This window comes from Haliotis rufescens, unplaced genomic scaffold (assembly GCF_023055435.1).
Source record: "Haliotis rufescens isolate VD_foot unplaced genomic scaffold, xgHalRufe1.0.p SCAF_9, whole genome shotgun sequence".
NCBI lineage: Eukaryota > Metazoa > Mollusca > Gastropoda > Lepetellida > Haliotidae > Haliotis > Haliotis rufescens.
The window spans coordinates 16401037-16419670 of record NW_025964383.1 but is presented as its reverse complement, the minus strand read 5'-3'; the positions used below and the strand labels follow the sequence as shown (position 1 = coordinate 16419670).

The 18634-nt window shown below is 37.4% G+C and overlaps 1 protein-coding gene across 1 annotated transcript in view; it reads left to right on the top strand.

Moving 5' to 3' along the window:
• LOC124122011 (mucin-2-like) overlaps positions 1–18634 on the top strand; it is a 140035-nt gene that overhangs the window by 31904 nt on the left and 89497 nt on the right. Inside the window, exons 21-28 of the mRNA XM_048390337.1 lie at positions 416–445; positions 1305–1400; positions 3298–3327; positions 4184–4279; positions 7482–7502; positions 8599–8619; positions 10145–10165; positions 13891–13911. Of these exons, the coding sequence (XP_048246294.1) occupies positions 416–445; positions 1305–1400; positions 3298–3327; positions 4184–4279; positions 7482–7502; positions 8599–8619; positions 10145–10165; positions 13891–13911 (336 nt within the window). The remainder of the gene's footprint in view (positions 1–415; positions 446–1304; positions 1401–3297; positions 3328–4183; positions 4280–7481; positions 7503–8598; positions 8620–10144; positions 10166–13890; positions 13912–18634) is intronic.

Below are 18634 nucleotides of genomic sequence, written 5' to 3'. Positions count from 1 at the left end.
TCTTTCAAAGAGAGTCATATGACTCATCCTCAAAACTTGTGATCGATGTTGCAGTATCCAATGCTTTAGTGAAACTTTCAAAAAGTTTCATGGAGTACACTTCTAATTTTGAAGCACCGGTGAACAAAATGATGACGGATGCAAATTCATATTTTGACTTGTGGCATATATTGCGTGTTTGTTAGGGTGACCTCTTGCCGTACCAACGTGTGTGTGTGATGGGTGCAATAGGTGGGCAGAACACACTCACCTTTCATCAACCACCTTGTATAAGCACTATTTTAATATTAATTCAAATATTCATGCTTATTATATACTCCGGTACAAGGAATCGTACAATGGCCTTTTTTAGCAGAGCTTTCAAAGCACTACTGAAGAAGTGAGCTTCATATTAATGCCCTTTGTACTCTTTCAGGAACGCCACCGACCACAACGCCCCCGCCACGTAAGTTACAAGATGATCTACATAAGTGTTCACATAAATTTCTCAATCCTCAGCTCAAAAAACAAAGTCCCTTACACTAATTTACCTGTCTGATCTAGGATTTATGAGTAACAATTGAGACGGACAAAAACACATCCACTAGACAGTGGGACAAATAAGGATTAGCTTGATTTTTTGCAATCTCAAAACAAAACCAGGTTCAAACCTGTCAAAACATTTTTTCCACCTTTGTACACCCTGATTCCACATGACAAACTTAAGGGGAAACTTCATTCCTTAAGCCATAGGGCTTTTGTTTGAAACCCTGGTGACCATTGATACATGTCTATATTCAGAGGTTCAGGACAATTTGTCATGAACAAAGTAGGCACCCCCATGAGCACTAATTGTGCTCCACTACTCCCTGATCTGTTTCTTTATGCCTAAGACCCATGACTTTCTGCTCGGACGGGCAAAATCAAACCATTGCAACTGTATAACCCAAGGTGTATATCTCAAGCTTCATTGATCTGCTAGAATTCAATAATGGTCAAATTTATAATAATAATAATAACAACATCCTGTCTTGGAGTGGAAAACGTTAAATTTGGAAGGAATGCAAGATAACTTTCAGGACTGAATAATCAACACAATCTATGAGAATTTAGTGAAAGGATGTCAAGATTATGTTTTCCATATCTCTCGAATGTAAATGCATCCACTATTAGTACAGGTAATTCACATTCTAATTTTGAATGAAGGGAAAATTATTACCAATCAGTGAGTTTTGATGCTTACCAAATAAGGGAGAATGCCATTCATATAGTTCTTATTAAACCAAATTCAACTAAGGTCTGTTTTGACAACTCCTCATTTTCAGAATGTAATCTTCCTGGCATCGGGTGTGTTGCCAGTGGTACCTGTGATATCCCAGTATCTGGTCTCCAGTGTCCAGCTGGTCAAATGTGCTGTGTTGGTAAGTACTCCTAGGATGCGTATTTTACTCAAGTTACATGATGTGTTATCCAGCCAACAATCTCTATTATTTAGGTAGTACACTGTATAATGCTCATGATCAATTTGATTTCGCCTTGACAAAACCTGATTCAGGTTCATATGTTTTACTGTTTGTTTGTTGCAATGTGTTTTTATATTGTACAGGTTTGTATAGGATATAATATTATTTACGCAATGCAATCTCAAGTTTACTGACAAGACAATATTTGAAGGACAGGGCTTTATCAGCATATCTTTGTGGACTCTTGGGAAACAACATTTAGGCAAAACTAAGGCATCCCCCCTGGGCACCCATTAAGCCCATCTCCTTTGGAATATACATGCACATGAAAAAGAATTTCTTCGCAGACTGGGCAAACCAAACACAGGAATTTGAATGAGGAGTACATGTATAAGTTAAACTTCGATAATTGGATATTATGCCATAATAGTCAGATAGACTTATTCCCATTCACACATTTACCCAAATGAACTTGAAATAAAAGATACCCATTGAACCGCACATATATATGCATAAAATTTCATGCAACACAAGATCTATCCACAGGAGTGTATGGCAAGAGGAATAACTTCACCTTTGAAATACTCATTGCGTCACCTTTCAAAATGTTTATGGTAGACACATGCAAGAAATGCACTTGAAATAAAAGATACCCATTTAACCCCACCCTTGCCGAACTAGGCTGTTATTATGGAGTTACATTTGGTCTGGACTAACGAGTCTATATATAGTCCAATCAAAATCACACAACAAAATCGAATTCCGGTTCGAAAACTTTCGTGCAGATTTTGGTCGATTGCAGGATTTGCAAAATTTGTGCGACGCCAACTCGTTGTCAACAGATATTTTCCAAACCTGTTCCTGTTTTCAATCAAGTTGCTCGCGTGATTTGATGCACTTGGCGATGTAAGACCCGTTTTATAACACTATAGATCTTTGTAATCGATCAGATCGTCTTGACTGGTCGCCGCCATTTTGTTTGAAACAAATTCAAGTAATGGAATCGGTTGGTCGATTGGAGAGGCTCAGAAGGATCATAACTCATAATAACCACTGGTGGCGCTACGATCGACCCCAGGAATTCCAGCATAGTTCGGCAAGAGTGGAAACTTGACTTTTAAAGTCAGTTTACTGTCTTGCCTCGGGAAGAGGCACATCAGTGCCAAACGACCACAGAAATGCCTTATACCAACGTTTTGTGATGGACGTCCCATAACGTTTACAAGGTTTGGTCGTCAACAAAGTTGCTTTTCATAGTTAAGACACGAGGACTTGGTTCCATGTGTACTTTGCATATGGGATGATTTTCTTATTCATGGCCTTTTAAGCATCCAATGATCTTGTAGCACGCGCAATTTCAGGGCCATCATGGGTGAATATGACAACTCTATCCATTGGTGTCTACATTGATGATCTTTTGAGGTACAATCGAACATGCTCTCTTTCAAAGAGAGTCATATGACTCATCCTCAAAACTTGTGATCGATGTTGCAGTATCCAATGCTTTAGTGAAACTTTCAAAAAGTTTCATGGAGTACACTTCTAATTTTGAAGCACCGGTGAACAAAATGATGACGGATGCAAATTCATATTTTGACTTGTGGCATATATTGCGTGTTTGTTAGGGTGACCTCTTGCCGTACCAACGTGTGTGTGTGATGGGTGCAATAGGTGGGCAGAACACACTCACCTTTCATCAACCACCTTGTATAAGCACTATTTTAATATTAATTCAAATATTCATGCTTATTATATACTCCGGTACAAGGAATTGTACAATAGCCTTTTTTAGCAGAGCTTTCAAAGTACTACTGAAGAAGTGAGCTTCATATTAATGCCCTTTGTACTCTTTCAGGAACGCCACCGACCACAACGCCCCCGCCACGTAAGTTACAAGATGATCTACATTAGTGTTCACATAAATTTCTCAATCCTCAGCTCAAAAAACAAAGTCCCTTACACTAATTTACCTGTCTGATCTAGGATTTATGAGTAACAATTGAGACGGACAAAAACACATCCACTAGACAGTGGGACAAATAAGGATTAGCTTGATTTTTTGCAATCTCAAAACAAAACAAGGTTCAAACCTGTCAAAACATTTTTTCCACCTTTGTACACCATGATTCCACATGACAAACTTAAGGGGAAACTTCATTCCTTGATCCATAGGGCCTTTGTTGGAAACCCTGGTGACCATTGATACATATCTATATTCAGAGGTTCAGGACAATTTGTCATGAAAAAAGTAGGCATCCCCATGAGCACTAATTGTGCTCCACTACTCCCTGATCTGTTTCTTTATGCCTAAGACCCATGACTTTCTGCTCGGACGGGCAAAATCAAACCACTGCAACTGTATAACCCAAGGTGTATATCTCAAGCTTCATTGATCTGCTAGAATTCAATAATGGTCAAATTTATAATAATAATAACAACATCCTGTCTTGGAGTGGAAAACGTTAAATTTGGAAGGAATGCAAGATAACTTTCAGGACTGAATAATCATCACAATCTATGAGATTTTAGTGAAAGGATGTCAAGATTATGTTTTCCATATCTCTCGAATGTAAATGCATCCACTATTAGTACAGGTAATTCACATTCTAATTTTGAATGAAGGGAAAATTATTACCAATCAATGAGTTTTGATGCTTACCAAATAAGGGAGAATGCCATTCATATAGTTCTTATTAAACCAAATTCAACTAAGGTCTGTTTTGACAACTCCTCATTTTCAGAATGCAATCTTCCTGGCATCGGGTGTGTTGCCAGTGGTACCTGTAATATCCCAGTATCTGGTCTCCAGTGTCCAGCTGGTCAAATGTGCTGTGTTGGTAAGTACTCCTAGGATGCGTAGTTTACTCAAGTTACATGATGGGTTATCCAGCCCACAATCTCTATTATTTAGGTAGTACACTGTATAATGCTCATGATCAATTTGATTTCGCCTTGACAAAACCTGATTCAGGTTCATATATTTTACTGTTTGTTTGTTGCAATGTGTTTTTATATTGTACAGGTTTGTATAGGATATAATACTATTTACGCAATGCAATCTCAAGTTTACTGACAAGACAATATTTGAAGGACAGGGCTTTATTAGCATATCTTTGTGGACTCTTGGGAAACAACATTTAGGCAAAACTAAGGCATCCCCCTGGGCACCCATTAAGCCCATTTCCTTTGGAACATACATGCACATGAAAAAGAATTTCTTCGCAGACTGGGAAAACCAAACACAGGAATTGGAATGAGGAGTACATGTATAAGTTAAACTTCGATAATTGAATATTATTCCATAATAGTCAGATAGACTTATTCCCATTCACACATTTACCCAAATGAACTTGAAATAAAAGATACCCATTGAACCGCACATATATATGCATAAAATTTCATGCAACACAAGATCTATGCACAGGAGTGTATGACAAGAGGAATAACTTCACCTTTGAAATACTCATTGCGTCACCTTTCAAAATGTTTATGGAAGACATTTCCCGAATTTGGCGCATCAGTGACAAATATGATGTCTGATGAAATACGGATTTTTTCCGATGCAGTTATTACTTGTATCTTATTCTTTCGTATTTGCTTAAAATAAGTGCTGGTGCATTATAAAGGATTTTGGACAATATAGTCATGCTGGTGAAACAAGAATTCATGATAATGTCAACGCGTGTCCTCTATAAACATCAGATAAAGCTAAAAGTGGCATGGCGTCAATTGCCATTTCACAAGTTAAAATCAGGTTTGAGTACCATTTGCAGTGACACAAGCTTCACAATGGCGCCTCATTGCCGCAGATAATTGAGGATGTCTTGTGAGATGCCATCACTGCTGTCAAGGAGAAACCTCCACTAATCCGTGAATAGGAGAAATCAAATAACTTGAAAGACCAGACGAGCAGTATGACCATGTGGTATAAAAATTAGGAGTACAAACATTGTGGTTGGATGTTATGCTTCAGTAATCTATTCCCCACACTCCTTGCACTAATCAGAAGTAAGCCAAGGATGTTGTGTGTTGTCAAAGGTGCATTCTGAAACTTATTTTGCAGGTTACCAGACGGATATGATCACGTAAAGTTATTCGTGGACGTTTACTCCCTAGTGTTTCCAGTCTATTGCTAACGACAACCGATATGCCTAGTTCCAACTTTTTGTGCAATTCTGGTTTCAAGCATTCCAGTTGCATGCAACCGCTCATTTTCAGATAGACGTCGCATAACGTTTACAAGGTTCGGTCGTCGACAAAAGTTGTTTTTCACAGCTAAAACACGAGAACTTAGTTCCACGAGGACATGATACAGATTTTAGTGTGTTGTGTTATGGTGTAGTGGATTTTTTTCCGTTGGTGCAGTAGGATTCGTACAGAGGACTTTTAGACGTGATTGTTTGACCATATTTGATGAGGCAAAAGCTAAAATTGTGATCCCCTCCTTTCTAATCTGTTTCTTTATGCATATCAATTTCGGGTTGGGAAAGTCAAAATACGTGAATTAAGTTAAACTTAAACGTCAGGTATGTCAATCATCTGATATTGTTCAATAAGGGTCACATAGACAAATGCCATTGATTTACCAGAAGAGACTAAAACAAATAGACCAGTGAAGACGCCTAATCTGTTTCATATTTGGATCAGTGTATAAAGATTCAACAATAAACTTTCCTTCATGATGAGTAATATTGCAGGAACTCTATCCTTTGTTGTCTATATTGATCATTTTTGGAGGCACAATCGAACATGCTTTTTTCAAAGAGTGTCATATGACTCATTCTCAAAACTTGTGATCCGTGTTGCAGTATTCAAGGCTTAAGTAAAACATTCAAAATGTTTTATGGAGGGCACTTCTATTTTTATACATCGGTGATCAAAACGATGACCGATGGAAATTCATATTTTGACTTGTGGCATTTATTCCGTGTATGTTAAGGTGAACATTTGCCTTACCTTTGCGTGTGTTTGTGTTGGGTGCAATCGATGGGCAGAACACTCACCTTTTTGCGAACACCTGGCATAAGGACTATTTTAATAGTGATTCAACTACTCATGCTCATTATGTAGTCCCGTAAAAAGAAACGTAATATGGACTCCCGTTTTAGCGGAGCTTTCTCATGTTTACTGACAGGGTTTTGTCGCTTTTAACTTCAAAGCACTACCGAAGAAGTGAGCTACATTTTAACACCCTTTTTACCCTTTTAGGAACGCCACCGACCACAACGTCCCCGCCACATAAGTTACAAGACGTTCTAGATAAATATAAAACTACATAAATATATTTTCTCAATCCTCAGCTCAAAAGACAAATTTCCTTACACTTATTTACCTGTTTGGTCCTGAGGTCTTTTTTTGTATAAACACGACAAATAAAGCCACCTCAAATGCGTCATATTATCTATTTATAAGAAACAGTTGAGACGGACAAAAGCATATCCTCAAGACTATAGCAAATAAGGATTTGGCTTTTTTTTTTGCAATCTCAGAAAAAGAACCAAGTTCAGAACCCTGTCAAAACAATATTTTTTCAAATTTGTACACCATTATTCAACATTGCAAACTTAAGGGAAAACTTCATTCCTTGATCCATTGTGTTTTGTTAAAAACTCCGGTGACCATAGATACATATCTATCTTCAGAGGTTCGGGACAATATGTCAAACACAAAGTAGGCATCCCCGTGAACACAACTTGTGCTCCACTTCTCCCTGATCTGTTTCTTTATGCATAAGACTCATGACATTCTGCACGGACGGTCACAATCAACCAACGGCAATTGTATAACTCAAGATGTATATCTCAAGCTCCAATCATCTGCTAGAATTCAATAATGGTCAAAGAAACTAATTCCCCCCTCTCGCCTTTCAACGAACACCTGCAATGATCAACATTCCACAGTGATTACAAATCCATGTTGTTGATACAGTTGGAAGCATTCATTGGGCTGTCCTTTTAGCAGAGACTTTGCTGAATATAGAAATGGTTTGTTGTTTTTATGTAGACCATTACTGAAGGAACACCTTCTTTACCATTTTAGCACCACCAACGACCACGCCACGTAAGTAACAAGACTATCTACATTAAGTGCAATTAAAGAAATACATGGACTATGTGCAAATAAATTTCTCAATTCTCATTGACACCATACCATATGATGCTATTGGCAACAGATGAACCTCAGCCAGCCGGCCATTATGGCTCAATGGATGCTTGACACAATTCACTGATGCTTATATAAAGGGGAGAATAAGGAAATAAATAAAAGCATGTTTGCTAATGATATCGGATTCCATAAAAAAAACATGCGTTCGAATGTTATTAACCAACAGTGTAGTTACAAACTGTGTATTTATTATGAATTGAAAATAACTTTCAGGCCTCATAATCCATGAGGTTTGAGTGAAGAGATGACAAGATTAAATGTACCATAATTCTCTAATGAAAAAACCTTCAGGCCTGATAATTCATCATAATCCATGATGTTTAAGTGAAGGGATGATAATATTAAGTGTACCATAATTCTCCAATGTTCTTCGAAATAAATCAATTATAGAACAGATAATTCACCCTCATCTCTCTTTCATCTGGGTTATAAGCTGTATTGATACTTCATTATCAGTTTAATGTTGCTTGGCAACAGGGGGAATACCCATGCGATTACGGGTGCATATGCTATACTGTGGGTAGATTGAGATTGTTAACATATGTATTCGCGTGTGTGCATTAAAATACTATTTGAAGCAAATGTCATCTGAAGATGACGTAGACAACAATTTTGTGAAATGACGGCCTTCCTCATAGACACCATCTATGTGAAATTGGGAAATCCGACATTCAAGCAAGATGTGGGCATGCTTATGGTCGACGATTGTGACCCTCTTCTTCCTTCCCGATCTTGTGCTTTACCATTACACAATTATTCCACATGACAAACTTAAGGGAAAACTTCATTCCTTGATCCATAGGCCTTTTGTTTGAAACCCTGGTGACCATAGATGCCTAGGTATATTCAGAGGTTGTTGACACAGTTGGAAGCGTACATCAGGCTTACCCTTTAGCAGATACTTTGCTGGGTATGGACATGTATTGTTGCTTTTATGTGGACCATTATTGAAGAAATGAGTGCCATCTTTACACCTTCTGTACCATTTCAGCACCACCAACGACCACGCCACGTAAGTAACAAGACTATCTACATTAACGGCGATTTAAGAAATACATGGACTGCGTACAAATACATTTCTCAATTCTCAATGGCACCATAATATATGATGCTACTGGCAACATGTGAACCTCAGCCAGCCGGCCATTATGGCTCAATGGCTGCTTTACACAATTCACTGATATGCATATAGAGGGGAGCATAAGGAAATATATAAAAGCATGTTTGCTAATATATCGGATTCTATTAAAACGATCAAACATGCGTTTGAATGTTAATAAAAACCTACCGTAGCAATACAAACTGTGTATTCTCCAATGTTCTTCGAAATAAGTCAATTATAGAACAGATAATTCCCCTCATCTCCTATTTCATTTGGGTTATAAGATGTATTAATATTTTATAATGAGTTTAATGTTGCTTGGTAACAGGGGGAATAGCTATGCGATTCAGGGTAAATATGTTATACTGTGGGTAGATTAAGAGCGTTAACATGTTTACACGTGTGGGCATTAGAATATTATTTGAAGCAAATGTCATCTGAAGATGACGTAGACGACAATTTTGTTGAAATAACAGCCTTTTTCATACACACCATCTATGTGAAATTTGGAAAAACGACACTCAGGCGAAAAGTAGGCATCACCGATTATGCGCCACTTCTTCCCGATTAGTTGCTTTGTGCATAGGAAAAAGAATTTCTGCAAAGATTGCCGAATTCAAAACAGTGAAATTTTGGACAAGGTGCATAACTTAAGCTTCAATTCTCTGAAATTAATGAATAACAGTCAAAAGACAAATTCCCTTTCACTTATTTACCTGTTTGATCTAGAAAGATGTTTGACAAAAACAACAAGTGAAACCATCCCAACTGTTTCATATTTTAGATTTTTGAGTAACAAATTCAGACGGACAAAAACATATTCACAAAACTGAAACCAAAAGGATTTGGGTTGATTTTTTGCAATCGGAGAAAAGAACCAAGTTCAACCCTGTCAAAACATTGTATTTTTCGACTTTGTACACAATTTTTGCAAATGGCAAAATTAAGGGAAAACTTAATTCCTTAAGCCATAGGGCTTTTGTTTGAAACCCTGGTGACCATAGATGCATATCTATCTGCAGGGCTTCAGGACAATTTGTCAAAATCGAAGTAGGCATCCCCATGAACACAAATTGTGCTCCACTACTCCCTGATCTGTTTCTCTTATGCATAAGACTGATGGCTTTCTGCACGGACGGGCAAAATCAAACCACGACAATTGTATAACTTAAGGTGTATATCTCAAGCTTCAATGATCTGCTAGAAATCAATAATGGTCAAATAAATTAATTCCCACCTCTCGCCGTTCAACGAACACTTGATATGGTCAACATTCCACATTGATTAAAACTACATGTTGTTGACACAGTTGGAAGCGTACATTGGGCTCACCTTTTAGCAGATACTTTGCTGGGTATGGAAATGTATTCTTGCTTTTATGTGGACCATTATTGAAGAAATGATTGCCATCTTTACACCTTCTTTACCATTTCAGCACCACCAACGACCACGCCACGTAAGTTACAAGACTGTCTACATTAAGGTCAATTAAAAGAAATACATCGACTGCGCACAAACACATTTCTCAATTCTCAATGACACCATAACATATGATGCTATTGGCAACATGTTAACCTCAGCCAGCCGGCCATTATGGCTCAAGGGCTGCTTGGCACAATTCACTTATATTCATATAGAGGGTAGAATAAGGAAATAAAAAAAGCATGTTTGCTAATAATATCCGATTCCATTAAAACAATCAAACATGCGTTTGAATGAAGTAAGACGAGTTCTGTGGATGAACAACTACTTTATTACAATTGGTGCGACGTTTCGGTGTAGATCCTAACACCTTTATCAAGCATCGCGATCACTTGCTTGATAAAGGTGTAAGGATCCACACCGAAACGTCGCACTACTTGTAATAAGGAAGTTGTTCATCCATAGAACTCGTCTTGCTTCATCACACCAACTGAAATGCCACTGAAAGAAGTTATGCGTTTGTAGTTAATAACAACCTAACGTGGAGATACCAACTGTGTATTTATTATGAATTGAAAAAACCTTCAGGCCTGATAATTCATCATAATCCATGATTTTTAAGTGAAGGGATGATAATATTAAGTGTACCATAATTCTCCAATGTTCTTCGAAATAAATCAATTATAGAACAGATAGTTCCCCTCATCTCCTATTTCATTTGGGTTATAAGATGTATGATACTTCATTATCAGTTTAATGTTGCTTGACAACAGGGGGAATAGCTATGCGATTCAGGGTGAATATGTTATACTGTGAGTAGATTAAGAGCGTTAACATGTTTTCACGTGTGGGAATTAGAATATTATTTGAAGCAAATGTCATCTGAAGATGACGTAGATGACAATTTTGTGAAATAACAGCCTTTCTCATACGCACCATCTATGTGTAATTTGGAAATACGACACTCAGGCAAGAAGTAGGCATGCTTATGGTCACCGATTGCACGCAACTTCTTCCCGATTAGTTGCTTTATGCATAAGAATAAGAATTTCTGCACAGATTGCCGAATTCAAAACAGTGAAATTTTGGACAAGGTGCATAACTTAAGCTTCAATGCTCTGAAATAAATGAATAACAGTCAAAAGACAAATTCCCTTTCACTTATTTACCTGTTTGATCTAGAAATTGTTTGACAAAACAACAAGTGAAACCATCCCAACTGTTTCATATTTTAGATTTTTGAGTAACAAATTCAGACGGACAAAAACATATTCACAAAACTGAAACCAAAAGGATTTGGGTTGATTTTTTGCAATCGGAGAAAAGAACCAAGTTCAACCCTGTCAAAACATTGTATTTTTCGACTTTGTACACCATTATTCCAAATGGCAAAATTAAGGGAAAACTTCATTCCTTAAGCCATAGGGCTTTTGTTTGAAACCCTGGTGACCATAGATGCATATCTATCTGCAGGGCTTCAGGACAATTTGTCAAAATCGAAGTAGGCATCCCCATGAACACAAATTGTGCTCCACTACTCCCTGATCTGTTTCTCTTATGCATAAGACTGATGGCTTTCTGCACGGACGGGCAAAATCAAACCACGACAATTGTATAACTTAAGGTGTATATCTCAAGCTTCAATGATCTGCTAGAAATCAATAATGGTCAAATAAATTAATTCCCACCTCTCGCCGTTCAACGAACACTTGATATGGTCAACATTCCACATTGATTAAAACTACATGTTGTTGACACAGTTGGAAGCGTACATTGGGCTCACCTTTTAGCAGATACTTTGCTGGGTATGGAAATGTATTCTTGCTTTTATGTGGACCATTATTGAAGAAATGATTGCCATCTTTACACCTTCTTTACCATTTCAGCACCACCAACGACCACGCCACGTAAGTTACAAGACTGTCTACATTAAGGTCAATTAAAAGAAATACATCGACTGCGCACAAACACATTTCTCAATTCTCAATGACACCATAACATATGATGCTATTGGCAACATGTTAACCTCAGCCAGCCGGCCATTATGGCTCAAGGGCTGCTTGGCACAATTCACTTATATTCATATAGAGGGTAGAATAAGGAAATAAAAAAAGCATGTTTGCTAATAATATCCGATTCCATTAAAACAATCAAACATGCGTTTGAATGAAGTAAGACGAGTTCCGTGGATGAACAACTACTTTATTACAATTGGTGCGACGTTTCGGTGTAGATCCTAACACCTTTATCAAGCATCGCGATCACTTGCTTGATAAAGGTGTAAGGATCCACACCGAAACGTCGCACTACTTGTAATAAGGAAGTTGTTCATCCATAGAACTCGTCTTGCTTCATCACACCAACTGAAATGCCACTGAAAGAAGTTATGCGTTTGTAGTTAATAACAACCTAACGTGGAGATACCAACTGTGTATTTATTATGAATTGAAAAAACCTTCAGGCCTGATAATTCATCATAATCCATGATTTTTAAGTGAAGGGATGATAATATTAAGTGTACCATAATTCTCCAATGTTCTTCGAAATAAATCAATTATAGAACAGATAGTTCCCCTCATCTCCTATTTCATTTGGGTTATAAGATGTATGATACTTCATTATCAGTTTAATGTTGCTTGACAACAGGGGGAATAGCTATGCGATTCAGGGTGAATATGTTATACTGTGAGTAGATTAAGAGCGTTAACATGTTTTCACGTGTGGGAATTAGAATATTATTTGAAGCAAATGTCATCTGAAGATGACGTAGATGACAATTTTGTGAAATAACAGCCTTTCTCATACGCACCATCTATGTGTAATTTGGAAATACGACACTCAGGCAAGAAGTAGGCATGCTTATGGTCACCGATTGCGCGCCACTTCTTCCCGATTAGTTGCTTTATGCATAAGAATAAGAATTTCTGCACAGATTGCCGAATTCAAAACAGTGAAATTTTGGACAAGGTGCATAACTTAAGCTTCAATGCTCTGAAATAAATGAATAACAGTCAAAAGACAAATTCCCTTTCACTTATTTACCTGTTTGATCTAGAAATTGTTTGACAAAACAACAAGTGAAACCATCCCAACTGTTTCATATTTTAGATTTTTGAGTAACAAATTCAGACGGACAAAAACATATTCACAAAACTGAAACCAAAAGGATTTGGGTTGATTTTTTGCAATCGGAGAAAAGAACCAAGTTCAACCCTGTCAAAACATTGTATTTTTCGACTTTGTACACCATTATTCCAAATGGCAAAATTAAGGGAAAACTTCATTCCTTAAGCCATAGGGCTTTTGTTTGAAACCCTGGTGACCATAGATGCATATCTATCTGCAGGGCTTCAGGACAATTTGTCAAAATCGAAGTAGGCATCCCCATGAACACAAATTGTGCTCCACTACTCCCTGATCTGTTTCTCTTATGCATAAGACTGATGGCTTTCTGCACGGACGGGCAAAATCAAACCACGACAATTGTATAACTTAAGGTGTATATCTCAAGCTTCAATGATCTGCTAGAAATCAATAATGGTCAAATAAATTAATTCCCACCTCTCGCCGTTCAACGAACACTTGATATGGTCAACATTCCACATTGATTAAAACTACATGTTGTTGACACAGTTGGAAGCGTACATTGGGCTCACCTTTTTGCAGATACTTTGCTGGGTATGGAAATGTATTCTTGCTTTTATGTGGACCATTATTGAAGAAATGATTGCCATCTTTACACCTTCTTTACCATTTCAGCACCACCAACGACCACGCCACGTAAGTTACAAGACTGTCTACATTAAGGTCAATTAAAAGAAATACATCGACTGCGCACAAACACATTTCTCAATTCTCAATGACACCATAACATATGATGCTATTGGCAACATGTTAACCTCAGCCAGCCGGCCATTATGGCTCAAGGGCTGCTTGGCACAATTCACTTATATTCATATAGAGGGTAGAATAAGGAAATAAAAAAAGCATGTTTGCTAATAATATCCGATTCCATTAAAACAATCAAACATGCGTTTGAATGAAGTAAGACGAGTTCTGTGGATGAACAACTACTTTATTACAATTGGTGCGACGTTTCGGTGTAGATCCTAACACCTTTATCAAGCATCGCGATCACTTGCTTGATAAAGGTGTAAGGATCCACACCGAAACGTCGCACTACTTGTAATAAGGAAGTTGTTCATCCATAGAACTCGTCTTGCTTCATCACACCAACTGAAATGCCACTGAAAGAAGTTATGCGTTTGTAGTTAATAACAACCTAACGTGGAGATACCAACTGTGTATTTATTATGAATTGAAAAAACCTTCAGGCCTGATAATTCATCATAATCCATGATTTTTAAGTGAAGGGATGATAATATTAAGTGTACCATAATTCTCCAATGTTCTTCGAAATAAATCAATTATAGAACAGATAGTTCCCCTCATCTCCTATTTCATTTGGGTTATAAGATGTATGATACTTCATTATCAGTTTAATGTTGCTTGACAACAGGGGGAATAGCTATGCGATTCAGGGTGAATATGTTATACTGTGAGTAGATTAAGAGCGTTAACATGTTTTCACGTGTGGGAATTAGAATATTATTTGAAGCAAATGTCATCTGAAGATGACGTAGATGACAATTTTGTGAAATAACAGCCTTTCTCATACGCACCATCTATGTGTAATTTGGAAATACGACACTCAGGCAAGAAGTAGGCATGCTTATGGTCACCGATTGCGCGCCACTTCTTCCCGATTAGTTGCTTTATGCATAAGAATAAGAATTTCTGCACAGATTGCCGAATTCAAAACAGTGAAATTTTGGACAAGGTGCATAACTTAAGCTTCAATGCTCTGAAATAAATGAATAACAGTCAAAAGACAAATTCCCTTTCACTTATTTACCTGTTTGATCTAGAAATTGTTTGACAAAACAACAAGTGAAACCATCCCAACTGTTTCATATTTTAGATTTTTGAGTAACAAATTCAGACGGACAAAAACATATTCACAAAACTGAAACCAAAAGGATTTGGGTTGATTTTTTGCAATCGGAGAAAAGAACCAAGTTCAACCCTGTCAAAACATTGTATTTTTCGACTTTGTACACCATTATTCCAAATGGCAAAATTAAGGGAAAACTTCATTCCTTAAGCCATAGGGCTTTTGTTTGAAACCCTGGTGACCATAGATGCATATCTATCTGCAGGGCTTCAGGACAATTTGTCAAAATCGAAGTAGGCATCCCCATGAACACAAATTGTGCTCCACTACTCCCTGATCTGTTTCTCTTATGCATAAGACTGATGGCTTTCTGCACGGACGGGCAAAATCAAACCACGACAATTGTATAACTTAAGGTGTATATCTCAAGCTTCAATGATCTGCTAGAAATCAATAATGGTCAAATAAATTAATTCCCACCTCTCGCCGTTCAACGAACACTTGATATGGTCAACATTCCACATTGATTAAAACTACATGTTGTTGACACAGTTGGAAGCGTACATTGGGCTCACCTTTTAGCAGATACTTTGCTGGGTATGGAAATGTATTCTTGCTTTTATGTGGACCATTATTGAAGAAATGATTGCCATCTTTACACCTTCTTTACCATTTCAGCACCACCAACGACCACGCCACGTAAGTTACAAGACTGTCTACATTAAGGTCAATTAAAAGAAATACATCGACTGCGCACAAACACATTTCTCAATTCTCAATGACACCATAACATATGATGCTATTGGCAACATGTTAACCTCAGCCAGCCGGCCATTATGGCTCAAGGGCTGCTTGGCACAATTCACTTATATTCATATAGAGGGTAGAATAAGGAAATAAAAAAAGCATGTTTGCTAATAATATCCGATTCCATTAAAACAATCAAACATGCGTTTGAATGAAGTAAGACGAGTTCTGTGGATGAACAACTACTTTATTACAATTGGTGCGACGTTTCGGTGTAGATCCTAACACCTTTATCAAGCATCGCGATCACTTGCTTGATAAAGGTGTAAGGATCCACACCGAAACGTCGCACTACTTGTAATAAGGAAGTTGTTCATCCATAGAACTCGTCTTGCTTCATCACACCAACTGAAATGCCACTGAAAGAAGTTATGCGTTTGTAGTTAATAACAACCTAACGTGGAGATACCAACTGTGTATTTATTATGAATTGAAAAAACCTTCAGGCCTGATAATTCATCATAATCCATGATTTTTAAGTGAAGGGATGATAATATTAAGTGTACCATAATTCTCCAATGTTCTTCGAAATAAATCAATTATAGAACAGATAGTTCCCCTCATCTCCTATTTCATTTGGGTTATAAGATGTATGATACTTCATTATCAGTTTAATGTTGCTTGACAACAGGGGGAATAGCTATGCGATTCAGGGTGAATATGTTATACTGTGAGTAGATTAAGAGCGTTAACATGTTTTCACGTGTGGGAATTAGAATATTATTTGAAGCAAATGTCATCTGAAGATGACGTAGATGACAATTTTGTGAAATAACAGCCTTTCTCATACGCACCATCTATGTGTAATTTGGAAATACGACACTCAGGCAAGAAGTAGGCATGCTTATGGTCACCGATTGCGCGCCACTTCTTCCCGATTAGTTGCTTTATGCATAAGAATAAGAATTTCTGCACAGATTGCCGAATTCAAAACAGTGAAATTTTGGACAAGGTGCATAACTAAAGCTTCAATGCTCTGAAATAAATGAATAACAGTCAAAAGACAAATTCCCTTTCACTTATTTACCTGTTTGATCTAGAAATTGTTTGACAAAACAACAAGTGAAACCATCCCAACTGTTTCATATTTTAGATTTTTGAGTAACAAATTCAGACGGACAAAAACATATTCACAAAACTGAAACCAAAAGGATTTGGGTTGATTTTTTGCAATCGGAGAAAAGAACCAAGTTCAACCCTGTCAAAACATTGTATTTTTCGACTTTGTACACCATTATTCCAAATGGCAAAATTAAGGGAAAACTTCATTCCTTAAGCCATAGGGCTTTTGTTTGAAACCCTGGTGACCATAGATGCATATCTATCTGCAGGGCTTCAGGACAATTTGTCAAAATCGAAGTAGGCATCCCCATGAACACAAATTGTGCTCCACTACTCCCTGATCTGTTTCTCTTATGCATAAGACTGATGGCTTTCTGCACGGACGGGCAAAATCAAACCACGACAATTGTATAACTTAAGGTGTATATCTCAAGCTTCAATGATCTGCTAGAAATCAATAATGGTCAAATAAATTAATTCCCACCTCTCGCCGTTCAACGAACACTTGATATGGTCAACATTCCACATTGATTAAAACTACATGTTGTTGACACAGTTGGAAGCGTACATTGGGCTCACCTTTTTGCAGATACTTTGCTGGGTATGGAAATGTATTCTTGCTTTTATGTGGACCATTATTGAAGAAATGATTGCCATCTTTACACCTTCTTTACCATTTCAGCACCACCAACGACCACGCCACGTAAGTTACAAGACTGTCTACATTAAGGTCAATTAAAAGAAATACATCGACTGCGCACAAACACATTTCTCAATTCTCAATGACACCATAACATATGATGCTATTGGCAACATGTTAACCTCAGCCAGCCGGCCATTATGGCTCAAGGGCTGCTTGGCACAATTCACTTATATTCATATAGAGGGTAGAATAAGGAAATAAAAAAAGCATGTTTGCTAATAATATCCGATTCCATTAAAACAATCAAACATGCGTTTGAATGAAGTAAGACGAGTTCTGTGGATGAACAACTACTTTATTACAATTGGTGCGACGTTTCGGTGTAGATCCTAACACCTTTATCAAGCATCGCGATCACTTGCTTGATAAAGGTGTAAGGATCCACACCGAAACGTCGCACTACTTGTAATAAGGAAGTTGTTCATCCATAGAACTCGTCTTGCTTCATCACACCAACTGAAATGCCACTGAAAGAAGTTATGCGTTTGTAGTTAATAACAACCTAACGTGGAGATACCAACTGTGTATTTATTATGAATTGAAAAAACCTTCAGGCCTGATAATTCATCATAATCCATGATTTTTAAGTGAAGGGATGATAATACTAAGTGTACCATAATTCTCCAATGTTCTTCGAAATAAATCAATTATAGAACAGATAGTTCCCCTCATCTCCTATTTCATTTGGGTTATAAGATGTATGATACTTCATTATCAGTTTAATGTTGCTTGACAACAGGGGGAATAGCTATGCGATTCAGGGTGAATATGTTATACTGTGGGTAGATTAAGAGTGTTAACATGTTTTCACGTGTGGGCATTAGAATATTATTTGAAGCAAATGTCATCTGAAGATGACGTAGATGACAATTTTGTGAAATAACAGCCTTTCTCATACACACCATCTATGTGTAATTTGGAAAAACGACACTCAGGCAAGAAGTAGGCACGCTTATGGTCACCGATTGCACGCCACT